This window comes from Manacus candei, unplaced genomic scaffold (assembly GCF_025592945.1).
Source record: "Manacus candei isolate 608988 ecotype Guabito, Panama unplaced genomic scaffold, ASM2559294v1 h1tg000007l, whole genome shotgun sequence".
Classification (NCBI taxonomy): Eukaryota; Metazoa; Chordata; class Aves; order Passeriformes; family Pipridae; genus Manacus; species Manacus candei.
The window spans coordinates 3,197,678-3,217,628 of record NW_026138055.1 but is presented as its reverse complement, the minus strand read 5'-3'; the positions used below and the strand labels follow the sequence as shown (position 1 = coordinate 3,217,628).

At 44.1% G+C, this 19,951-nt stretch overlaps 2 protein-coding genes across 9 annotated transcripts; both read left to right on the top strand.

Moving 5' to 3' along the window:
• Nucleotides 1-8,534: 8,534 nt before the first annotated feature.
• On the top strand, nucleotides 8,535-14,411 carry TP53I3 (tumor protein p53 inducible protein 3). 8 transcript variants are annotated; one of them, XR_007908211.1, is made up of 9 exons: nucleotides 8,542-8,755; nucleotides 8,948-9,083; nucleotides 9,637-9,745; nucleotides 9,898-10,040; nucleotides 10,698-10,965; nucleotides 12,163-12,375; nucleotides 12,996-13,192; nucleotides 13,967-14,261; nucleotides 14,364-14,411. XR_007908211.1 is itself a non-coding variant. In XM_051810563.1 (7 exons), the coding sequence occupies exons 3-7, from the start codon at nucleotides 9,903-9,905 to the stop codon at nucleotides 14,171-14,173; spliced, it is 1,023 nt and encodes a 340-aa protein (XP_051666523.1). In that variant the 5' UTR covers nucleotides 8,544-8,755; nucleotides 8,948-9,083; nucleotides 9,898-9,902; the 3' UTR covers nucleotides 14,174-14,333. The 8 variants fall into 8 exon arrangements, 1 of the variants encoding a protein (XP_051666523.1); XR_007908213.1 differs by having other exon boundaries at nucleotides 9,551-9,745; nucleotides 9,931-10,040; XR_007908210.1 differs by having other exon boundaries at nucleotides 9,551-9,745.
• A 191-nt stretch (nucleotides 14,412-14,602) lies between these two features.
• Nucleotides 14,603-19,646, top strand: SF3B6 (splicing factor 3b subunit 6). The gene is made up of 4 exons (XM_051810872.1): nucleotides 14,603-14,834; nucleotides 15,075-15,193; nucleotides 17,795-17,933; nucleotides 18,438-19,646. Exons 1-4 carry the CDS (start codon nucleotides 14,805-14,807, stop codon nucleotides 18,525-18,527), a joined length of 378 nt encoding a protein of 125 aa, XP_051666832.1. The 5' UTR covers nucleotides 14,603-14,804; the 3' UTR covers nucleotides 18,528-19,646.
• Nucleotides 19,647-19,951: the final 305 nt, after the last annotated feature.

Here is a 19,951-nt window from a genome sequence, read left to right as displayed (position 1 = left end):
AGCTTGCTTCAACAATTGGTTTAGGTCTTCATGTTGTAGTAGCTTTCTGCTCAAGTTGAAATTTGCTCCAATAGAGGTAGGCAGCAGGTCTTGAATCAGCATATACTTAGACCATAACAATTGATAAGATATGACAGAAGCTGAGTAAATAAAATCATCCCATAATTTCAGTGGACTTACAAACACAAATATCTGAGTCATTACTTGTAGCTACAGTAACATTATCTACAAGTAAAGAATCCCAAAGAGTTCACACCTCCATCATCAATATTTACAACTGAAAACATTTTTAGGGTTTTCATTAGGATGTGTCTCAAAATGACAAACACTTTGTTCAGTTATAAGACAAATGTCTTGAGTTGTGATGGCATTGTTTTCACAAATGACTCCTTGTTGCTCTCGCACAATGACATCAATAGTTCACCATTTATTTCCATCCTCTAGGGCCCATACCCCACGCTCCAGGGATAGAGTATGATCTGTTGTGATTTAACCCTGACACAGTGGTAGGGTATATAATATATACCCGAGCAATGTGTACAGTTAACACAAAAGCTGTGGCTGTGCTGTCGATGGCATCATAGGTAAAACTGACTAAATACCACCAGGACTGGAATTTTTCTTCAAACTCAATCACATCATCCCAAATTACTTCCAGAATTCCAGTGGGTAAGATACCTTCTTCACCTTCCCTTATAATTGTGGCTGTCATTGATTGCATCCACAGCTGAGCTTGGATAAAACAAAGAAACATTTGTCCACAGGTGCATCTATGATCAGTTGGTGGTTTTTTCACCCTCCTACTGAGGGTAAAAGCTATTGGTTTGTTCCCAGATCCAAAAGGAAAGATTGCAGAGGGTGATTCAATTTGTTGATCTCACTAGTTATCATGACTAGTTTGTTCATTAATCCCTCAGAGTCTATGCTATTTTGAACTCCCAGTCCTGTTCCCAAGATGCCAGGCACATCTCTTTTTGCTCACTTTTGGGGAAAGAGTGTTCATGTATGCAGCCATGCTGCCATCCTGCGTAAGAGGTCCTCAGGAATGGTGAACAAACTGGTTGGATTGTAGAAACATTATTTTCCTTCAATTCAACTTGTCTGAGAGACCACGACAGGTTAAACAACATCTGATGTTGACCAATATTTTTGATCACATATGGTCCAATTTCAGAAATTTGTGGGTTGCTCAGGGCAGATGGCTTGGTTGCAGGGCTAGATTTCGTGACTTTTTTTTTAAAACTCTCCCCAGAAATCTGAATTTCCTGTTTCGCACAAAACTCTAAATGGATCTTTTACTGCATTTTGATTTAGCCAACAGTCCTGATATTTGCTTTCACAAAATAAATTTCTTCCCATTTCTAACTTACTTTTATAATATTTCTTTAGGTTTAGGTGGACCTTCAGCGACTTTAGTCATACATCATGTTCAGTGAGGCATGGTCATATCTCGGGGGCAGCTAACTTTGGGATGGAGGTGTGGACAGTATCACATCTGAGCTAACTTTGGGATAGAGATTTGTGCCAGTGTTACATCTGAGGAGAGTGATTTTGCCAACAGCAACACATCTTCTCCTATCTCCCTCATCTGACAGATGATATGCAGCTTATCAGCTAAAAAGTACCACCAAGTTCCCTTCTCTGCAAGGATTTCAACAGAGCCCGGCCACGGTGTCTGTGCTCCACCCAATGTTTCATTCCCCCCTCAGCATCTATTGTGTGGAGGAAGTCAGGCATGCTGACTGCATTCCATCCAGGGAATAGCAACCCCATTTCCCACTATAATTTCCATACTGTTATAACTGTGTCTGTAACTTTCCAGTCCACTCCATCCTCCCTTTCATCCCTCCTCAGCATGTATTATATGCACGCTGATCACAAGTTTTGTCTGTTAAAATGTAACTTTCCAGTTTTCTTTAATTTTACCCCTGGTTATTTTCCCACACAGCTGTTCTTTGATTTATCAGCTAGCTATGTGGTACCATCCAGTTCCCATTCCTGCAGGGATACAACAGAGCCTGGCCAAGGTGTCTTCTCTCTGCCTCACCCTCTGTTTCATCCCTCTTTAGCATGTCCTTCAGGCTGCAAAGTGTGTTGCCTGGGGAACTATCACAGAATTGATTCCAAGCATGCAAACCACATTCCACGCTGGACATAACAACTGCATTTCAGCCTAAAATTTCCTCAATGTTATAACTTCTGTTAGAATATGAATAAAACTGTAGCGTCCAAATTTTTCCCAGTTTTCTCTAACTTTCCCTCAGTCATTTTCCCACACTGTGTTTTTGCTGACCATTTAAAAAGAAAATAATTTTTGTTTTGGGTCAAACCTGGCCAAAAAACCACCCCTAAAGCCCTTTTTCTGCTCTGATCTGCTGTTTGTAGCAAGTTTTATCTCATTTCTTAGTGTTTTCATCGTGGACTGTTTCCTCGGTAGGAAGTAAATTAAACATGAGGAAAATCAGAACTCAGGAATATTTACCCTATAAAAATATAACTGGACTTTTATGGCCTTCCTGAGAAACATGACCATTTTCCTGCTGGTCAGTTCTGCTGCCCTCTTGTTTTTGTGATTTTTATTTTGTTATATTGCTTATGTAAGGCCTAGCATTATTTCTGCTGAAATTCCTGAACTCCACATGAAGAAAAATATGGTTTCCCATATAAAGGGGAAGGGAAATGAACACTTATACATCTATCTTTTTACAGAACAGAAGGAAAATGAATCAACTGCAGGCTTTGCTGAGTGACAGTCTTGTCAGCACAAAGTGTGTGGAAAACACAGCTATCACTGGCATAAAGGAAAGACAAGTCTGTGCATCAAACTTTGGCTTTAATGTAAGAGATCAAGAGCATCCTGGGAAGAGACAGCAGAGGTAGAAACTCTGGGAATGCAGAGCACAAAGCAGTGATAATGGCAGGGAGCACAGCACTCTACTAAACACACTTGTTCTTTCAGCCCCAGAGCCCAGTGCTGGGGTACAGCCTGGCTGACTCACAAGGTTGATTGCTAATTTCACACCTTTGATTTTTGGAAGAAAGATGCCATTTAAGCGCCATTTTCAAGGAGTCCTTTTTAAGCACTCTGAGTTCAAGGATTCTGCCAGTAAAGCAGATGGATGTAGGTCCATTCTCTGTCACTGAGACCTGCTGGTATGGAATGTGCCGTGCCCATACTATAACCCTGAAACAGTGGCTGTACAGGCTGCCCTTGGGGAGCTGTCCTGGGCCATTCTAACTTCACAGTCTGTACTCTGGAACTGCCAAAAAGCAAAGTAATTGCCAAAAACAAAGTGCTTGCTGGCCCAGGTCACAACTCTACCTGGACTGTTCTGACTGTACTCAGAACTGCTCCCTGGAACCTTAAAATTGCTATTATAGATATAGCTTATCTGTTTTCATTATCCAGCAGCTTACAAAGAGCAGAATAACAGCACTTCTTCTCATATCCTATCATATCATATCATATGATAAAAAAGCTAATAGGCACTCCCTGATACAGTCACAGAATTACAGAATGGTTAAGTCTAGAAGGGACCACCTGTGGGGTCACATGGGGGGAATACTGGAAAAGAATGTTCAGCAAGAAGGAGTGCATGCATTGGCTGTAAGGTGACAGACCAATTTAAGGCCACACTGACAGTCCTGAGCAGTTATGGGAAAGACCCAGAAACCCGCTGTAAGGTGATAAGGCTACACCAAAAGGGACAAAGAGACTCCTGAGGGCTTTCAGAAAAACCCCAACACCTAGGGAAGACTTCCCAGCAACAGACTGATAGGATCAAGGAAGGATGGAATGGTATGGAGATAGTACGGCCTTTCTTCGCCAACATCCTACCTGATGTGAACTCAGGCCTATGTCATCTGTCTATCACCCTGAAAATTAGTTTATTGACTATAGTCACTCAAACTGCCTAAGGAAAAAAGTACAAAAAGAGATTGGATGCAGTGGCCGAAAAAACGCACACTCAGTCAGTTGACAGGCAGTGAACACTTTATTTACAGAAGGCTTAGTTTTATAATCTTTTTCTTCTGTCCGTGCACAAATATACCATATCTCATTGGTTAAGTGTTCTTGTTCACACGCCTAAGCTCCTTTTCTAATAGGTCATCAGCATTCCTTCACATGCTGGCAACTGTCAAAACAACACCTGTTATTTACTGCAGTTCTTCTTCCTTTCCTGCTTTCTCATCTTCAATGTTTACATTCCTTTACAACCTCGTAGCTGTAACTGCTCGAATTCAAGGCCTAAGCTATCTACAGCTCAGTCATTTCCCACAACTGGACAGGAGCAAAACTGGGGGAGAAGTTCCGTCATTTCTGGGGGGGTAACTGACAGGCTGCCTTTTCTCCTTCCGCTCTTCAGAATGCTGCGGGGCAACCAACCATTTTTATATTTTACTTTGCTTTCACCTTTACTAATTGTACTTTGCTTCCTTCCCTATACCTTATAGACTACTGTGTATATATTTTACCTTCTTTTTTTTTTTGCTATATTGTATTTTATCGCCCTAGATCGCGGACTCCGACTTGCTGTACGTGATTTGCCTTACAGTGTGTATTTCTTGGTCTTAGTGTGTGCTAGCGAGAAGCAGCTATATTCTTTCCTCTTTGCTTTGTGTTAGTGAGTGTGTTTAGATTTTGTCCTAGTCTTTGTAAACTGGTCTGTTGTGGAGGGGGGTTGCTTGAATTTTGTATTGAGGTGTTGTAGTGATCTATTGCTTGTGAGTTGTGTTGTTTTTGGAGAGCGTGCTTCTGGTTTGGGTTTTATTAGTTAAGTGGAACTTTGCAGTTAAATGTTATCACTGATGACATGAATCCTATATTAATTAAAGTTATTTTGTGAGCTGCTAAGAGTTAGTCCATTTGGTTTTGGTTTTTTTCTCGGTGCTGGTAGTCTCGCCAACAGCAGAATAACTTGTAGGAGAAACTTGCTGAGAAGGTTCTCCATTGCTATTAAGTGCAGTCCCCATAAATAGGGTATCAAAAGTCCTGTCCATCTCAGTGAATCTGTCAAGCGAAGGGTCTCCCCCTAAGGAGACACTGACTGACTGTTTTCGGACTTTAAAGGCTTTGAACTCCCAGGAGGGGGACACTAATGGACAAAAAATATATTAATACAGGTGGGACAGAAAATCCTTCATTTCTGCCCCTTCTCACGTGACAGGTGGCTAACATTCACCAAGGACAAACTGTCTGCACACCTTAGGATCAGGAACAATGAGGGAGCCTGGTGTATTGTTCCAAGGAAGATATGAAACAAAGGGTGGAGAGGCACAAAGGTGCTGCAGTCATGCTCTGTTGAAATCAATGCAGATATGAAACATGAAGAAGTTGGCACACAAACTTGGCTTAACCTAAGCCTTCCTCAGATGCAGATTCAATACCAGCAATTAATAGAAAAGTATTTTCTGCCCAGTTCTGGAGAAACAATGCCAGTGAAACCACCTTTAGTTGCTGAGTTACTAACACTGATGCAGCACATGAAACAAGCCCCTTCTTCTATCCAACAACATAGCTCTGTTTGTGCCCAGAATCACAGAACTAGAGAATCATTTAGGTTAAAAAAGACCTAAAGGTCACTGAGTCCAACCATTGACCCACCACTGCCAAGCCCATCACTAAACCACATCCCTCAGTGCCACATCTTTTAATACTGCCAGGGATGGTGACTCCACCACTGCCCTGGGCAGCCCGTTCCAGTGCTTGACAACCCTTTTGGTGAAGAAATTATTCCTAATATTCAATGTAAACCTCCCCTGGCACAACCCGAGGCCATTTTCTCTTGCGCTATAGCTTGTAACTTGGGAGAAGAGACCGGTCCCAACCTGGTTACAACCTCCTTTCAGGTAGTTGTAGAGAGCAATAAGGTCACCCCTGAGCCTCCTTTCCTCCAGGCTAAACACCCATAGTTCCCTCAGCTGCTCCTCATCAGACTTGTGCTCCAGACCCTTCCCCAGCTCTGTTGCCCTTCTCTGGACTCGCTCCAGCACCTCAGTGTCCTTTCTGAATTGAGGAACCCAGAACTGGACATAGGATTCAAGGTGAGGCCTCATCAGTGCCAGGGACAGGGGGACAATCACTTCCCTAGTGCTTCTGGCCACACTATTCCTGATACAAGCCACTTGACCTTTGGCCCTCTTGGCCACCTGGCTCATGTTCAGCTGCTGTTGATCAGCACCCCCAGGTCCTTTTCCACTGGGCATCTTTCCAACATCTCTGCCCCCAGCCTGTGGTGCTGCAGGGGGTTGTTGTAACCCAAGTGCAGGACCAGGCACTTCAGCTTACTGAACCTCACACAATGGCCTCAGCCCATTGATCTGGTCTGTCTAGATCCCTCTGCAGAGCCTTCCTACCCTCCAGCAGATCAACACACCCACCCAACTTGGTGTTGCCTGTGAACCTACCGAAGGCAAACTCAATCCCCTCGCCCAGACTGTTGATAAAGACATTAAACAGAGCAGGTCCCAGTGCTGAGCCCTGGGGAATGGGACTTACTAAATCTAAGGACTGGGCTTTACATTTTAAGCCAGCGTTGGGCTAGCTCTATCCTAGTATTTTCTGCAGGACTACACACAGAGCTGGAGCAGATCCAAAAGGTGCCATTGTGTTATTTATCCCCAAGTCTGATCTGGCTCAGTAATATATTCAGGAGCCATATCATAGTTGATATATGAGCATTTTTTAATGCTACGGGAGAAAGGCAAAAAGTGTAAAGCTGGAAGATTGCAAAAAAATGCCAACACTTGCAAAATCCTGTAATGATATCCACACGTTATTTGGTCTTGCAAATAGTCATCCATAACTGACCACTGCTCCTAAGCAAAGGCTAATGTAATGTCTAAGTTTTTCTGGAGCTAGATTTGCAGTGAGTTTGACTATGTATTTTCTGGAGTTTATTCTGGCTGTCCTGGATGATTTCTTTGAGAAAAGAAAACAAAGTAACTTTTCTTTGCATATTACAAGAGATTTCTGAAAATTATTGAAAGTGTTCAGTGTTTATTCTTTAGAACTGATATTATCTCATGAATATAGGTGTTAGTATTTTTAATTTTCAGTTAAAAATAACACAGTCTTCATTTAAGCATCACATAGTCTGAGAGGGATTTGAAGTTAGAAAAAAGCATCTCCATTACAGCAATTCTGCATATGATTTTTATAATTTTTAAAAAATTATTTATTTTTTCCTTGTGTTATTACAGCAGACTAGAGAGAAAGATAGCTGAATCAGAAGAAAACTTGGACTTCATCAACTTCAGGACTGCTCATGAGGAAATAAAGCTTAGAAGTTTGAAACATTATCCAATTTAAACAACAAACCGCTGCTTTACAACTTTCCAGCTTCTGAGTTTTTTTCAGGGATTTTTCCAAGAACACTTGAGGGCTCACTGTTCATAAAAGGACAACTCTATGCATCTAAGTTTCTTAACTGAATTGAAAGTGATGTAGTGATGTCTTCAATATTTGGCTTAAGATAGTCTGCTTAAACTTTCTAACATTGCCTTTTAGCCTGTTTCCAGATAAGATAATTATTATTCTCACTAAGCAAAGTAAGTTCTCTAATGGCATTACAGTGATGCAGAGCACCACAGATCCAAGGGATGAAGGAAACTGTCACATTAACACATTTTCAGACTGCCCAGTACATCTTCGAATATTACAAATAAAATACATTTTTAACATGTCAATTTGCATTGCCACCGACTGCTACAGAAAGTCATTTATTTTAAACTGCAGTAGATTGCAAAGTTCTGTGAGAATGAGGAAGGAGAGACAATGTCAGTACTGGGACTGAATCAGATCGTGTGTACTACAGGACATCAAAGAAGGGCATTCTCAAGAACAACAGGCTTCATGATCTTTTCATCTGCAGAAGTAAAGAAATTATTAGCTAATTGAGTCACATGAGAACAAAAGAATTTTTAGCTATACTTGATTCTAAATTTGTTTAGTTTCAAAGAAAAGTTTAAAAGCTTGACTCAAAAAATTTCATTATTAATATGAAAAAAATCCACAGAAAAAAATCCTACACACAGACACACACACGATTTATCATTTTTAAATAGCCTGAAGTGTCAGTTTTATTCCCTGACAACTCAATAGCTGGTGACCAGGACACAGAGATAGGCATGATCTGATCCTTCTCTTTCTGGGGGAAACAGCAAAGCTCAAGGAGATGTCATCAGGCTTTTCCAGCCTGAATGATTCTGTGATTCTAAACCAGGTAGGAATGCACGGGGCTGATGGACATGAACCAGCGAGCTCTGAACGCTGCTGTCTCCCGGCAACAGAGCCCAGGGGGTCTATGGCATAAGGGCTCTCAGGCTCCCGTGCCCCCAATACCAGTGGAGTAAATCGAGCCTGAGACAGAGTTCCGAAATCAGAGCAGTCGCTCCTGCCCTGCTCGAGCACACACCGTGACACTCCTCCCGCCCAGCACGGGCATCAGGCCAAACCCCCCTGGGTGCTGGGGGAGCGGTGGATCTCTGCCGGGGTTTCTGTCTCAATCCGTGCAATAATCCAGGTCAGTGAGTAGAAACAACAGTGAGTTGTACTAATAGTTCTGACTCTACTCATGTCTTTCCCTCCAAAGTAAAAGACAACCTCGCCCCGTTCCACCCCTTGACCCGCAGGGGAGTAGCTGATGGCAAGGGCAGAGCTCAGAGAGGAGGAACCGGGATCGGACTCTGTTCCCGAGGGCAGGTTGGATTTGTTCCGGTGCAGAGATTGTCCTTCCTTATTCACAGGAAAAAGGTGAGTAACAAATTGTGCTCTTAAAGTTATTGCTGGGGGCCATTGCTGGCAGATCTGACGGTTTGAAGTTGTTACACTTGGCTGGAAACGGGTTTCAGAGAAATGTAGATATTCAGATCCTCTTCTTCTCTCTCTCTCTCTCTCTTTTTTTTTTTTTTTTACATTTTTGTGGGCCTGATTCTGTCAACAAAGGCAACGATTTATAAAACTGCAAGTTAGTGAACTCCGACGGAAGAAGGAAAAAAGCTTCTTTCACATCTTATTTTTAATTGACTAAAATTTGGACACAATTAAAAGAGCAGAGGCATCTCTTACAGGGTGGTATCAGGTGAGCTTCCCACTGAATTTTTTAGCTGATACAGACAAATTTTGTGGGACTGGATTAAATGGTTCAGCTGACAACAATGAATAGACAGCCAGCCTCAGAAAGAAAAGCCTTTAAATTACATTGTATTGAAATAATTGGGAGTGTTTATTCACTGTAAAATAGCCGTAGAGCACCACCCCGTGGGGATTGACATTCCTGGGGTTTCAAGTTGTTTGTCATTCTGCATTTGCAGTCTTACCACAAACAATTAGGTACGCACTTAGCTTTTCCTGTACAGATATCATCATGCAAGTGATTTTTACAGAGGGCAGGGTGGTCTGTCAGGGTGGTCTGTCACACAGTGCTGGTTGCTTGAAGAGGCTCTAGCCAGCAGCCCACCCGGTGCTGCATTCAGTAAAGTACCAGCTCTCAGGAAGTAACACAGTTGTTCCCATTGTGGTTCCCTCTTCTCATCTCCTTCCACCCAGCATCAGGGAGCAGAGGGGAGGGAGCCTCTTGCAGATTTAATTTTGCCAGGCAGGCAGAGGCTTGACATCGCAGCCCATCTCAACAGCTGCTGGTGCCAAAAGGAACCCAGGAACAGTGACCAAGGAGTTACCTGAAAGACTCTTGCAGCAGTGGGACCCTCTACCAGAGCAAGTCAGGCACACTGGAATCAAATGGTGAGGCAAGGGAAATAAATAGGAATTTTTAAAATCTTTTGTCATCTTTCATCACTGAGATTTTCTCACTGCATGTAAGTGTGCCTGTATTCATGCCAGTTTTATTTCAGTTTGGGTTTGGTTTTTGGTTTTGTTTTTTTTTTTTTTTTTAGAGAAAATGTTTGCAGCTTATTTTGATTGCCCAGGAGGCCCAGAAAATCTCTATATGAAAGAAGTGATGAAACCAAGTCCAGGACAAGGAGAAGTTCTTGTGAAGGTCTCTGCCAGTGCTCTGAATAGGGCAGATTTACTCCAGGTATGTATACGTTAAGCAGATTTATGCAGCTGAAAATAACACTGATTTTTCAAGCCCCTATCTGAGATCTTGACAGATCAGAAGAGTTAAAAGAGGTTGGAAGTCAGGAGCATTTGGATGGGAGATTTCATAGGGGCGAAAGAAGAGATGTCTGTTGATTCAGCAGATAAATGTTTTTATCTGGGTCACTGCAGTGCTGGGCTGGTGTGGAAAGGCAACTGCCTTTCAAGAAAACATGTAAAACCAGAGCACTAGTCTTTCTAGATGCTTAGACACTTCTCTGGACATTTGAGATGAACAGGAAATGTTTCACTGGCCCAGTCCCAGTGGGAGAAAATCACATTTAAATTATTAAGTTTGATCTGCAAGCCATGCTCTGCAACTGGGGACCATAGTACCTCCTCAGTGGAGACTGGCCTGGAAAAAGGAGACTCACAAAAAAATGAATTTATTCTTATTTTAAGAACATACTTAGGAAACAAGAAGTTTTTCCAGAGGAGAGAAGATCCTCAAATTACTGGAACATTTGCACAGTGCAAAATCAGGATTAAATAGATAGGAATGTAGGTTAGAGACGTGCGAATGGAATATTGCAATTCATTAAAGTCAATGAGGTGTTGCTTTTCCTTCCTTGCCCTCTCTTTTCTTTTATTTTAGAGGAGAGGGAAGTACCCTCCCCCGGAAGGAGCAAGTGATATTTTAGGCTTAGAAGCAGCTGGGAGTGTGGCTGGGCTGGGCCCTGGCTGCAGGGGCCGGTGGAAGGTCGGCGATGCAGTGATGGCTCTGCTCTCCGGAGGAGGTCAGGCACAGTACGTTACAGTTCCTGAGGGCCACCTGATGCCAATCCCCAAAGATATGACTTTTATCCAGGCTGCAGCCATTCCCGAAGCCTGGTTAACAGCATTTCAGCTGCTGCATTTTGTAGGTGAGAGGTGTATTTGCCCATCTATCCCCAAACAGCTGATATTCCTTTCTGTTATGAAATCCTTTCTTTGTTGCCTCCATCTGAATGCTGTTTGCCTTTCCTCTGTCACTTCATTCCCGTGGGTCAGAATTTGGTATGCCAGACACAAATCCTGAAATCTTGACCACCTCTCCTCACTCATAACTTACCCTGTTGATTGCATATTTACAAGGAAGGATATGGAAAGATGCTCAGTTTTCTTTTCATTTATGTTTCTCAGCTTGAATCACTGAATGGTTTGGGTTGGAAGGGACTTTAAAGATCATCTAGTGCAATCCCCCTGCCATGGGCAGGGACACCTTTCATTAAGTCTAAACCCTCAAATAACTTCCATGTTCTCCAAACAGCTGAAAAGTCATCCTATTTCTAAGGATTTGACTTCACTTGCAAGCATGCCCATATAATGAACTTTCTCACTAATTGCCTTTGGACCTACAATAGGCAATATCTCCTTGTACCTTGTTTCACAGAGACATTAATTGTAAGTAAAATCCCCTCTGAGCTGATTCAAAACAGTCAGAAGCTCACACTCTTCACTTTGAAAATACACTGCCAAGGCACTACAGTAGCACTTGCCAGGGTTTTCCTCAGGTGAGAAATATCCTTCTCCTACCTTCTTCAGCAGTAGCACCTAGAAGTTCCAGTAAAGAACAGAAGTTCCAAACAAATAACTTTCTTGTAGACTTGCTTCAAGCAGTGTTGTTTCCTGGGGATCACTTCCAGATCACTTTAAATTAATGCGTTAGAGCAAGTGATAGATAATTGGTAGAACTGGTCCTTAACATTACCCAGCACTCTGGATGTTTCTCCATTGTTGAGTGCCTGATTTTTCAGTATGAACATCCTCCAGCAGTGTTTTTTATTGGTGGAATAAAAAGGCTGATTGCACTCACTTAAGCATCTCCGTCACAGATGCCCAGAACTGGACAGGGCCAAGATAAAGTCATTCCACTGAAACTGGTAAAATGAAGTTCTGTCAGCACGCTGTGACCTCTGTTAGTCCTGGGTTTGTTTCTCTTATGAAAGATATGAAGATGTAAACAAAGCCCACAAGGGCATCTCTTTCAGCCCCCTCTTCAGTATTTTCCATGCTGTTCATGTTTTAATCCAAAGGTGATGCCCAAAGGGTGACCACTCTTCCCTTATGTCCTCCTTCAGGTAAAATACAGGAGGGTGAGACAGTGCTGATCCATGCTGGAGCCAGCGGAGTTGGCATGGCAGCCATTCAGCTGGTGAGACTGGCAAAAGCAATTCCCATCGTGACAGCAGGAACTCAAGAGAAACTGAAAGCAACAGCAAACGCTGGAGCAGCTGCAGGGTTCAACTACAAGAAAGAAGATTTTAGTGAAAAAGTCTTGGAGTTCACCCAAGGTAAGAACCTCTCTGTGAAAGAGCCTGTGACAGCTGGGGAGGAGTTTGTACCTCCCACACTGTTCAGCTCAGAATGTGCCTTTCCTTACTTTAATTGTGCTGTTTTCTGCATGGGCTCTCTTTATCTGTGTTCATTTGGGGCGTAAATATCGTGCCACATTATTGTTCCCTCCACAAAGAACTGTGGGACCAAGTCCTCACACTTGTCTTTGTAAGAATCACCACGGAATCACAGAAGGATTTAGGTTGGAAGGAACCTTAAAGATCATCTTGTTCCAAGCCCCTGCCATGGGCAGGGACACCTTCCACTAGACCAGGGTGCTCCCAAGCCCCATCCAACCTGGCCTTGAGCACTTCCAGGGGTAGGGTATCTACAGCTTCTCTGGGCAACCTGTGCCAGTGCCTCACCACGCTGGGTTCTCACACTGCTAGAAAATTTTTTGGGGGCCCAATTCTATAATTCCTTGTGACAATTCCTAATTTCAGTAGAAAGAATTAAATGAGAATTGCAGGGTTGATTCTGTACCTATAAAGAACAAGGCTGTAGTTTTCCCTGAGATTATCCCAGCCTTTAATGCAGCTCAACTACATTGCTGAAATCTCTCCTGATTCTACTTAAGGTTCTGGAGTGGATATTATTTTAGATTGTGTTGGTGGCTCATACTGGGAGAAGAATCTCAACTGTCTGAGTACTGATGGCCGGTGGATTCTTTATGGACTACTGAGTGGAGGTGAAGTCCATGGGGATTTGCTAGCAAGGCTGCTCTCCAAAAGAGCCAGCATCCACACGAGTCTATTACGGTCACGAGACAAGGAGGCAAGTAATGGCTATCAACAGTCTGTGCAGTTTGACTGTAAAATCGATGATAGTTTTCTTTTAAAACTAGTGTTAAACACCTTCTTGCAAAAAAAAAGTCCCACTTGAACCGTCATTACATACTTTGAAAAATTAAGTTATAATTAAGTTATAATGTCCCCTTTCTATTTTTATCAAATCCCTCCCTGAATCAGAGGAATGATACCCAGGACTTCTGAATGTATTTCACAAGTACCATAATTTAAAGATTTGGCCTAAAAAAGAACAGAACTTGAGCGATCAGGCAATTTGATCGAGTCTGAGGAGAGGTAAATAAAAACTTCTATCAGGTAATTTTTCGAAGTAGAAAGCAAGGCCATTTGGATGCCCAATTACCAAGAAGAAAATCACTTTATGTGGAAAATTCTCAGGTTTGACAATAAAAGACAGGCAGTGCAGAGCCCCAGGGTAGATGGTTTAAGACATACATATATCTCTATATATGTATATATATATATGTATATTCTCAAAAACTATCAGTTTGAATTTAAATGGTTCTGCACTGAGCTTACACCACCTGTTTTGGAGAATTTCATTCAATTAAAATGTAATAAATCTAAAAGTTTTCTTCTTGTTTGTAATTTAGACCAGTCATGTGTTTATTATGTCCATTTCACCGTGACAGTGTCAGGAAGTGACTCCTTGCGGGCTGCGCACACTTTGTACGCCGTGCTTAGAGACACCTCAGTGAGTGAAATGGCTGGAAATAACCTTCAAAACGCTCTTTTCCCGCAGTATAAGGAGCGGCTGGTGAGAGCCTTCACAGAGGAAGCGCTGCCCTATTTTTCCGGAGGGGCTTCCCCGCGGCTCCAGCCGCTCGTGGACAGCGTTTACCCCCTGCACAAGATCGCAGAGGCACACAGGGTTATGGAGGAAAACAAGAACACCGGCAAAATCGTCATCGAAGTGCCCGTTTGCTTCAAGAAAGGGCCCCTGCTGTAGCTGTGCTGGGTGACAGGGTCACGGCGGGTGTTGCACTGCAGAGATCCTGCCGCTTTCTGCTCCAAACCGGGATCGCTTATTGTGGGCGGTGAGGAGGGGCAGAGGATTACGGGAGGCGTTTATTGAAAAGGTGGCGAGGAGGGGTAAAAGATAACAGGAGGCGTTTATTAAAAAGAGGTTCGTGTTGCAGTTCTGTTGCCGTGAACTGAAGGCGCACGCGGTGCGGGGATCTCCACTCCCTCAGGGCCGAGGGCGGGGCCGGGGCTGAGCGGTGCGCGCCGGGACAGCTCCGGTCCGAGAGGGGAGCGCGGTGCGCGCCGGGACAGCTCCGGTCCGTGAGGGAGCGCGGTGCACGCCGGGACACATCCGGTCCGTGCGGGGAGCGCGGTGCACGCCGGGACAGCTCCGGTCCCTGAGGGAGCGCGGTGCACGCCGGGACACATCCGGTCGGTGAGGGGAGCGCGGTGCACGCCGGGACAGCTCCGGTCCGTGCGGGGAGCGCGGTGCACGCCGGGATACATCCGGGTCTCCCGCCCAGCGTTCACGATCCCGGCTGGTGTTCCTGTTCCCGGGCTCCTTCCCCGCCGCTGTTCCTGCCCCAGGCCAAGGCCCCCGCTTTCCGCCCGCAGCCATGGCGATGCAAGCGGCCAAACGAGCCAACGTGAGTGCGCTGCGCTGCCCCGCCCCGCCCGCCCTGGGCTCCGGCCCCGCTCCTGGGGAAAGGAGCCCATCCCGCTCCAGGCATCCCGCTGGTCTGACGGGAACGCGGCAGGAGGGTGGGACAGGGTGATCTTTAAGGCCCCTTCCAATCCCATTTCACGGTTTAGCCCGTAAGGTGCCGAGTTTAAGGCTTGTGGTACGTGCCCCGGATCTGACAGTCCCCGTGTCTTTTCCCTCTCAGATCCGGCTCCCCCCGGAGGTGAACCGGATCCTGTACATCAGGAACCTGCCGTACAAGATCACGGCCGAGGAGATGTACGACATCTTCGGGAAGTACGGCCCCATCCGGCAGATCAGAGTGTAAGTGTTTTGTTCTCCTTTGGGACGTGAAGGGCTCCACGTGCTCCAGTGCCGGTGTTCTCACCTCAGGGGGTGACAGCTGGGATCCACAGCTGGAAGGGCTCAGTGCCCTGAGTGCCAGAGAGGGATGTGATGATGCTCTTAAGTGAATTTGTTAGAAAATTATATTGCTGGGAGGCGGGGGGAAGAAGCTTAAATTTGATGTGAATTTGGGGAAGTTGGTAAAATATGAGACTTGTTCTCTTGAGTCTCAAATACAACTGAGCTTTTACCTTCACTGGAGCTAAAAATAAGAAAGGCAGAAGCTGAACAGTTTTCCTGTTTAATGAGTATGAGATAATTAATGGGAAAACAGATGTTGATGTTGCTGCTGGACCTGTGGACTAGAAACAAACACCAGCAGCAACCCCTATGGGTCAGAGACAGGGTGTCCTCACCACACAGGGTCTGGATAGTGGGGGTGTGACTGTGACTTTGCTTATAAATGCCTGGAGACTGTACATGTCCGCAACAGCTCTGAGGTTCTTCTCACTGCTGGTTCAAATACTGAAGACATGAGCACTGGTGTTGCCTGTTATCCTGAGAGCTGTCTGAGTCATCAGAATGGTTTGGGTTGGAAGGGACCTTACGGATCATGATGTTCCAACAATCCTCGTGCCATGGGCAGGGACATCTTCCACCAGACCAGGGTGCTCCAAGCCCCATCCAACCTGGATGCTGTGGATTAAACCATCATTCCATCTGGGTGGTATCATGATCCACTAAGTTTCTGTCAGAAAGAGTTGTCTGAAGCTGGAATTCAGGGAGAGCTTTTGAGGACTCTAGTAAGGCTGGTTGGAGTATGGACACTCACAAAAGGATTTTTTTTTTTTTTTGCTCCTTCTAAAAGAATATTTAGGAAGGGGAGGAAACAGAACTTGGTGTTTAATACAGTGTGAGACAGATTTCAGTAGATGCACACATAGAAAGGAAATGTAGTTTGTATTTGATGTGGGGTGGCTTTATTGTACTGCTTTTATCAATGGTGGCAAAATAGCCTGCAGCACCTCCTGAGTTCTTGATTAAGCTGCTGATCAGATTAGAGGAGAACATACCCTTGTCATTTATATGGCTTTCTGTTTCCCAATTCTCTGAGACTGGGATGGGAAATTAACATTTGTTTTGACTGTGTAGGATGTAAATACCTAAATTGTCAATGCTGCTTAAACAGACCAAGTATAACAACCTAAAATAGAAGTGCTTGTTTCAGAGCTGTAGTGATTAAAATCATAGGATGGTTTGGGTTGGAAGGGACCTTAAAGACCTTAAAGACCATCTAGTTCTAACACCCTGCCGTGGGCATCTTCCACTAGACCAGGTTGCTCAGGGCCCCATCCAAGCTGGCCTTCCAGGGATGGCACATCCACAGCTTCTCTGGTAACCTGTTTGATTGTTAATTGTATAGAGCAAAGTCAGTTTTACAGGCAGAGTTGCCCTCAGCAGACCAGGAGGGGGGGAACGTGCTGGTGGTGCTGTGCTGGGACGTACAGCTGGACAGACCCTTCTCCTACAGGGAAGCGCAGCAGACATGGCTGGGAATGGCTGAAGGAACGAGGGGAAGCGTAAACACTGCTGGGCTGAACAGGTGGAGTTCTTTGCTAATGAGCATAAAGGACAGCCAGTACTTAAGGTTTCTGAAAACACATAGGCTAGAACAGTGTGACAGTGGGACATAAGGAATTGGGATATATTGGGAGCTTTCCATCAGAGTGACACACTGACAGGTGTGTCCAACAGTTTGCTCAGAACTACTAATTCACGTTGTTTCCCACAGAAATCCCAACATCATCACGAGACAAGGCATAAGGTCGATCCCCCTTTGTAATGGCTTTTGTGCCTTGTGCAGTTTTTATCCCATTCTCCACCTTTGTACACATCCCAGGGTGGATATGTGACATGCTAGTTGTCCTCCGGAGTTCTCACAAGCACCTTGGAGGCAGTTGTTCTGATTATTAAGTCTCTATAAATGTATTTTAGTTGAAACCTTTGGGATCTGTAAACTCTGTGGTCCCTCTGGGCTCATTAGTGTTATGTGCCCAGCCATGTGTCTCATCCCTCGGGCGAAGGGAGTGGAATTGGTGCTCTACTGGGTGATGACTGTGGCTCTGCAGAGGGCTTTCACCAGCAGGGCTGTTCTGACTCCTAAATTGACTTCATGATGTGCCAGGAGCCCTTTTCCACCCTAGGGACACATCTGATCCAGACAGCCACTGACAGCCAGGTCTTGTAATATTAAATAAAACAAGCTAATTGCTGTAATAAAGACTTAAATCATTTCCAGATACATGGCAACCCTGACAAAAGCTTCTGATAGTTGTTGTGGGGAGGTGCATTTTCCTTAAGGAGCAAAATAGAGCACACTCTCCTGTTGTCTCTGGCTCTGAACTGTTTGGTGTGGAAAGCAGGGATGTAGTTTAATATCTAGAAAAAATAAAAAATTGTTTTTTAGTGAAGTCGCATTACTTCATCTAATCTCAGTCACTGTGAAATAAATAAATGTTAGACTAATAAAACTATTTCTTGTTCATTTTATTCAATGTTAAAACTGATGTTGCTCTGCAGTGGGAACACCCCTGAGACCAGAGGAACAGCCTATGTGGTGTACGAGGACATCTTCGATGCCAAGAACGCCTGTGATCACCTGTCAGGGTTCAACGTGTGCAACAGATACCTCGTGGTTCTCTACTACAACGCAAACAGGGTATGTGCACCAGGCGGGTTTCAGTTACCTGTGAACAGAGCCAGCACAAAAGAACAAGCCCAAAATCAGTTTGTAAAGACAGTTGCTTGGGTATTCTTAAGAAATAAACCCCAACTGTTGTAGGGAGTGGATTGGACACACGGTCAAGGTTTCATCTTTACGTGGGGATTTGTGTGCCAAACAAAGTACCTTTGGACCAAGGGTGTGAAAGAAATGTTTCTGGTGCAAGTAGTCTGGAGAAGAGGAAGCAGGGGCCTCACACCAGCACAGCTGCAGCAGATGTGAGATCTTGTTTATGGGTAAAAAGTCTCCAGTTCTGATGTCGTGCCCGTCACTGACAGTGTCCAAGGCCCTGTGATGTTCTCCAAGGGCGAGAATCAAACAGAGCCGTGTGTGTGATGGTGATGGATTTCATAGTGATGTTGGTTGCAGTTACTGGGAAACAACATGTCCTAAGATGAGGGATTCCTTGTCATCTCACATCTTTTGTTTTCCTAATTACAGGCATTCCAAAAGATGGACACAAAGAAGAAAGAGGAACAGCTTAAGCTTCTCAAGGAAAAATATGGAATTAACACAGACCCACCAAAATAAACTGGTCTTTTTTGGAAAACTGTTTTCAAGCCCTGCCATCAAGTTCTTAACCTAAACACAGGAATTCTCAACAAAGTGTAACTTTTTCTCTTACAAGTTTGATAAGCTGCAATATGAATCTTTAGATCTTCACATTAGAATTAAATAAATGTAAAACATGGGAAGATCTGCTTTAAGATTAAATCCCCCAAGTGGACATGGGCTTGCCAAGCTGTGAGGGTGACCTGGCAAAGGCTGCATTGACCTGTTTCTAGCAGGAGCTTTAAGAAGGGACCGAGCAGGTTCTGTTTTTGACTGAACAAAGCAAGCCTATGTTTATAGCAAAGTTTCTTTCACAAACTGTAGAAGATAAATGGCCTTTTAAAAGTATCCAGCTGATAAGCTGACTCCAGTCAAATCTTGTTCTAGCAGTGGTGCCAACACTGACCAGGTGCAGTGAAACAGCCCTGCTCTCACAGTGCTGTGCTGCTGGGCTGAGCTAAGGCTGTACAAGGTCTTTGACGTGTATACCAGGTTTGTACTGAGGACTCTGTGAATTAGAGAACACTCAAACAAAATGAGACAGTAGGTGAAGGTTTTGATTTTGGTACCCATACTGTGGTTGTTTTCTATCTGATGTGTTTGAACTGTAACACATTTTCTGTACATAAATTTTTAGGTGTAGCACCTGGTGGAGGCAAAACCAAATTTACATTTTTTGTAGATTTTTTTTCTTCAGCGCTCATGTTCTGTGTATAAAAATGAGTGTGATACAGAGTGTGCATAACCAGTGTCTTTTGGAAGTGGGAAAGAACAACCTCCACCTCTGTTCTGAGCCAGCTGGAAGTTGTGTGAACTTTGGTAGTATCCTGCCTTGGAATGATTTACTTGGGTGGATGTGAGGTTTTACTCCCTGACCAGACAACTTCCAGCCAGTGCAGAACGCGAGCAGATGCAAACATACTTAGCCTGAAGATTTGTAATTTAATTTTGGTTTTTTTCAGTTCATTGTACTGTCATAAAGAAATGTTCCAATTTTCTGATCCTTTGATTTTTGTTGGAATCTGTCACTTAAGGAACCATGCTGTTCATTTGGTAAAAAAAATAAAATGTCTACATGTTTTGCTTTTTTTTTTTTCATCAAGGCTTGCTGTTTGCTGTGCTAGTTCTGTGTAAAAAAAAAATAAAATATCTACATATTTTGCTTTTTTTTTTCATCAAGGCTTGCTGTTTGCTGTGCTAGTTCTGTGTGTAACCTGTCCTTTAGAAGGGGAGTCATCCATCACCTGAATGTTTGGGACACAGGTAGGAGCTGTAGTGCATCCACTGCCATTCGTACAGGAACGTCCCTGTGTGTTCATGGGTGATGGGCAGGGTGCCCGTGCCCAGCTCTCACATGGAGGAGATCCCTGGCAGGATCCCTCCCCTTAAAATTGACACTGCTT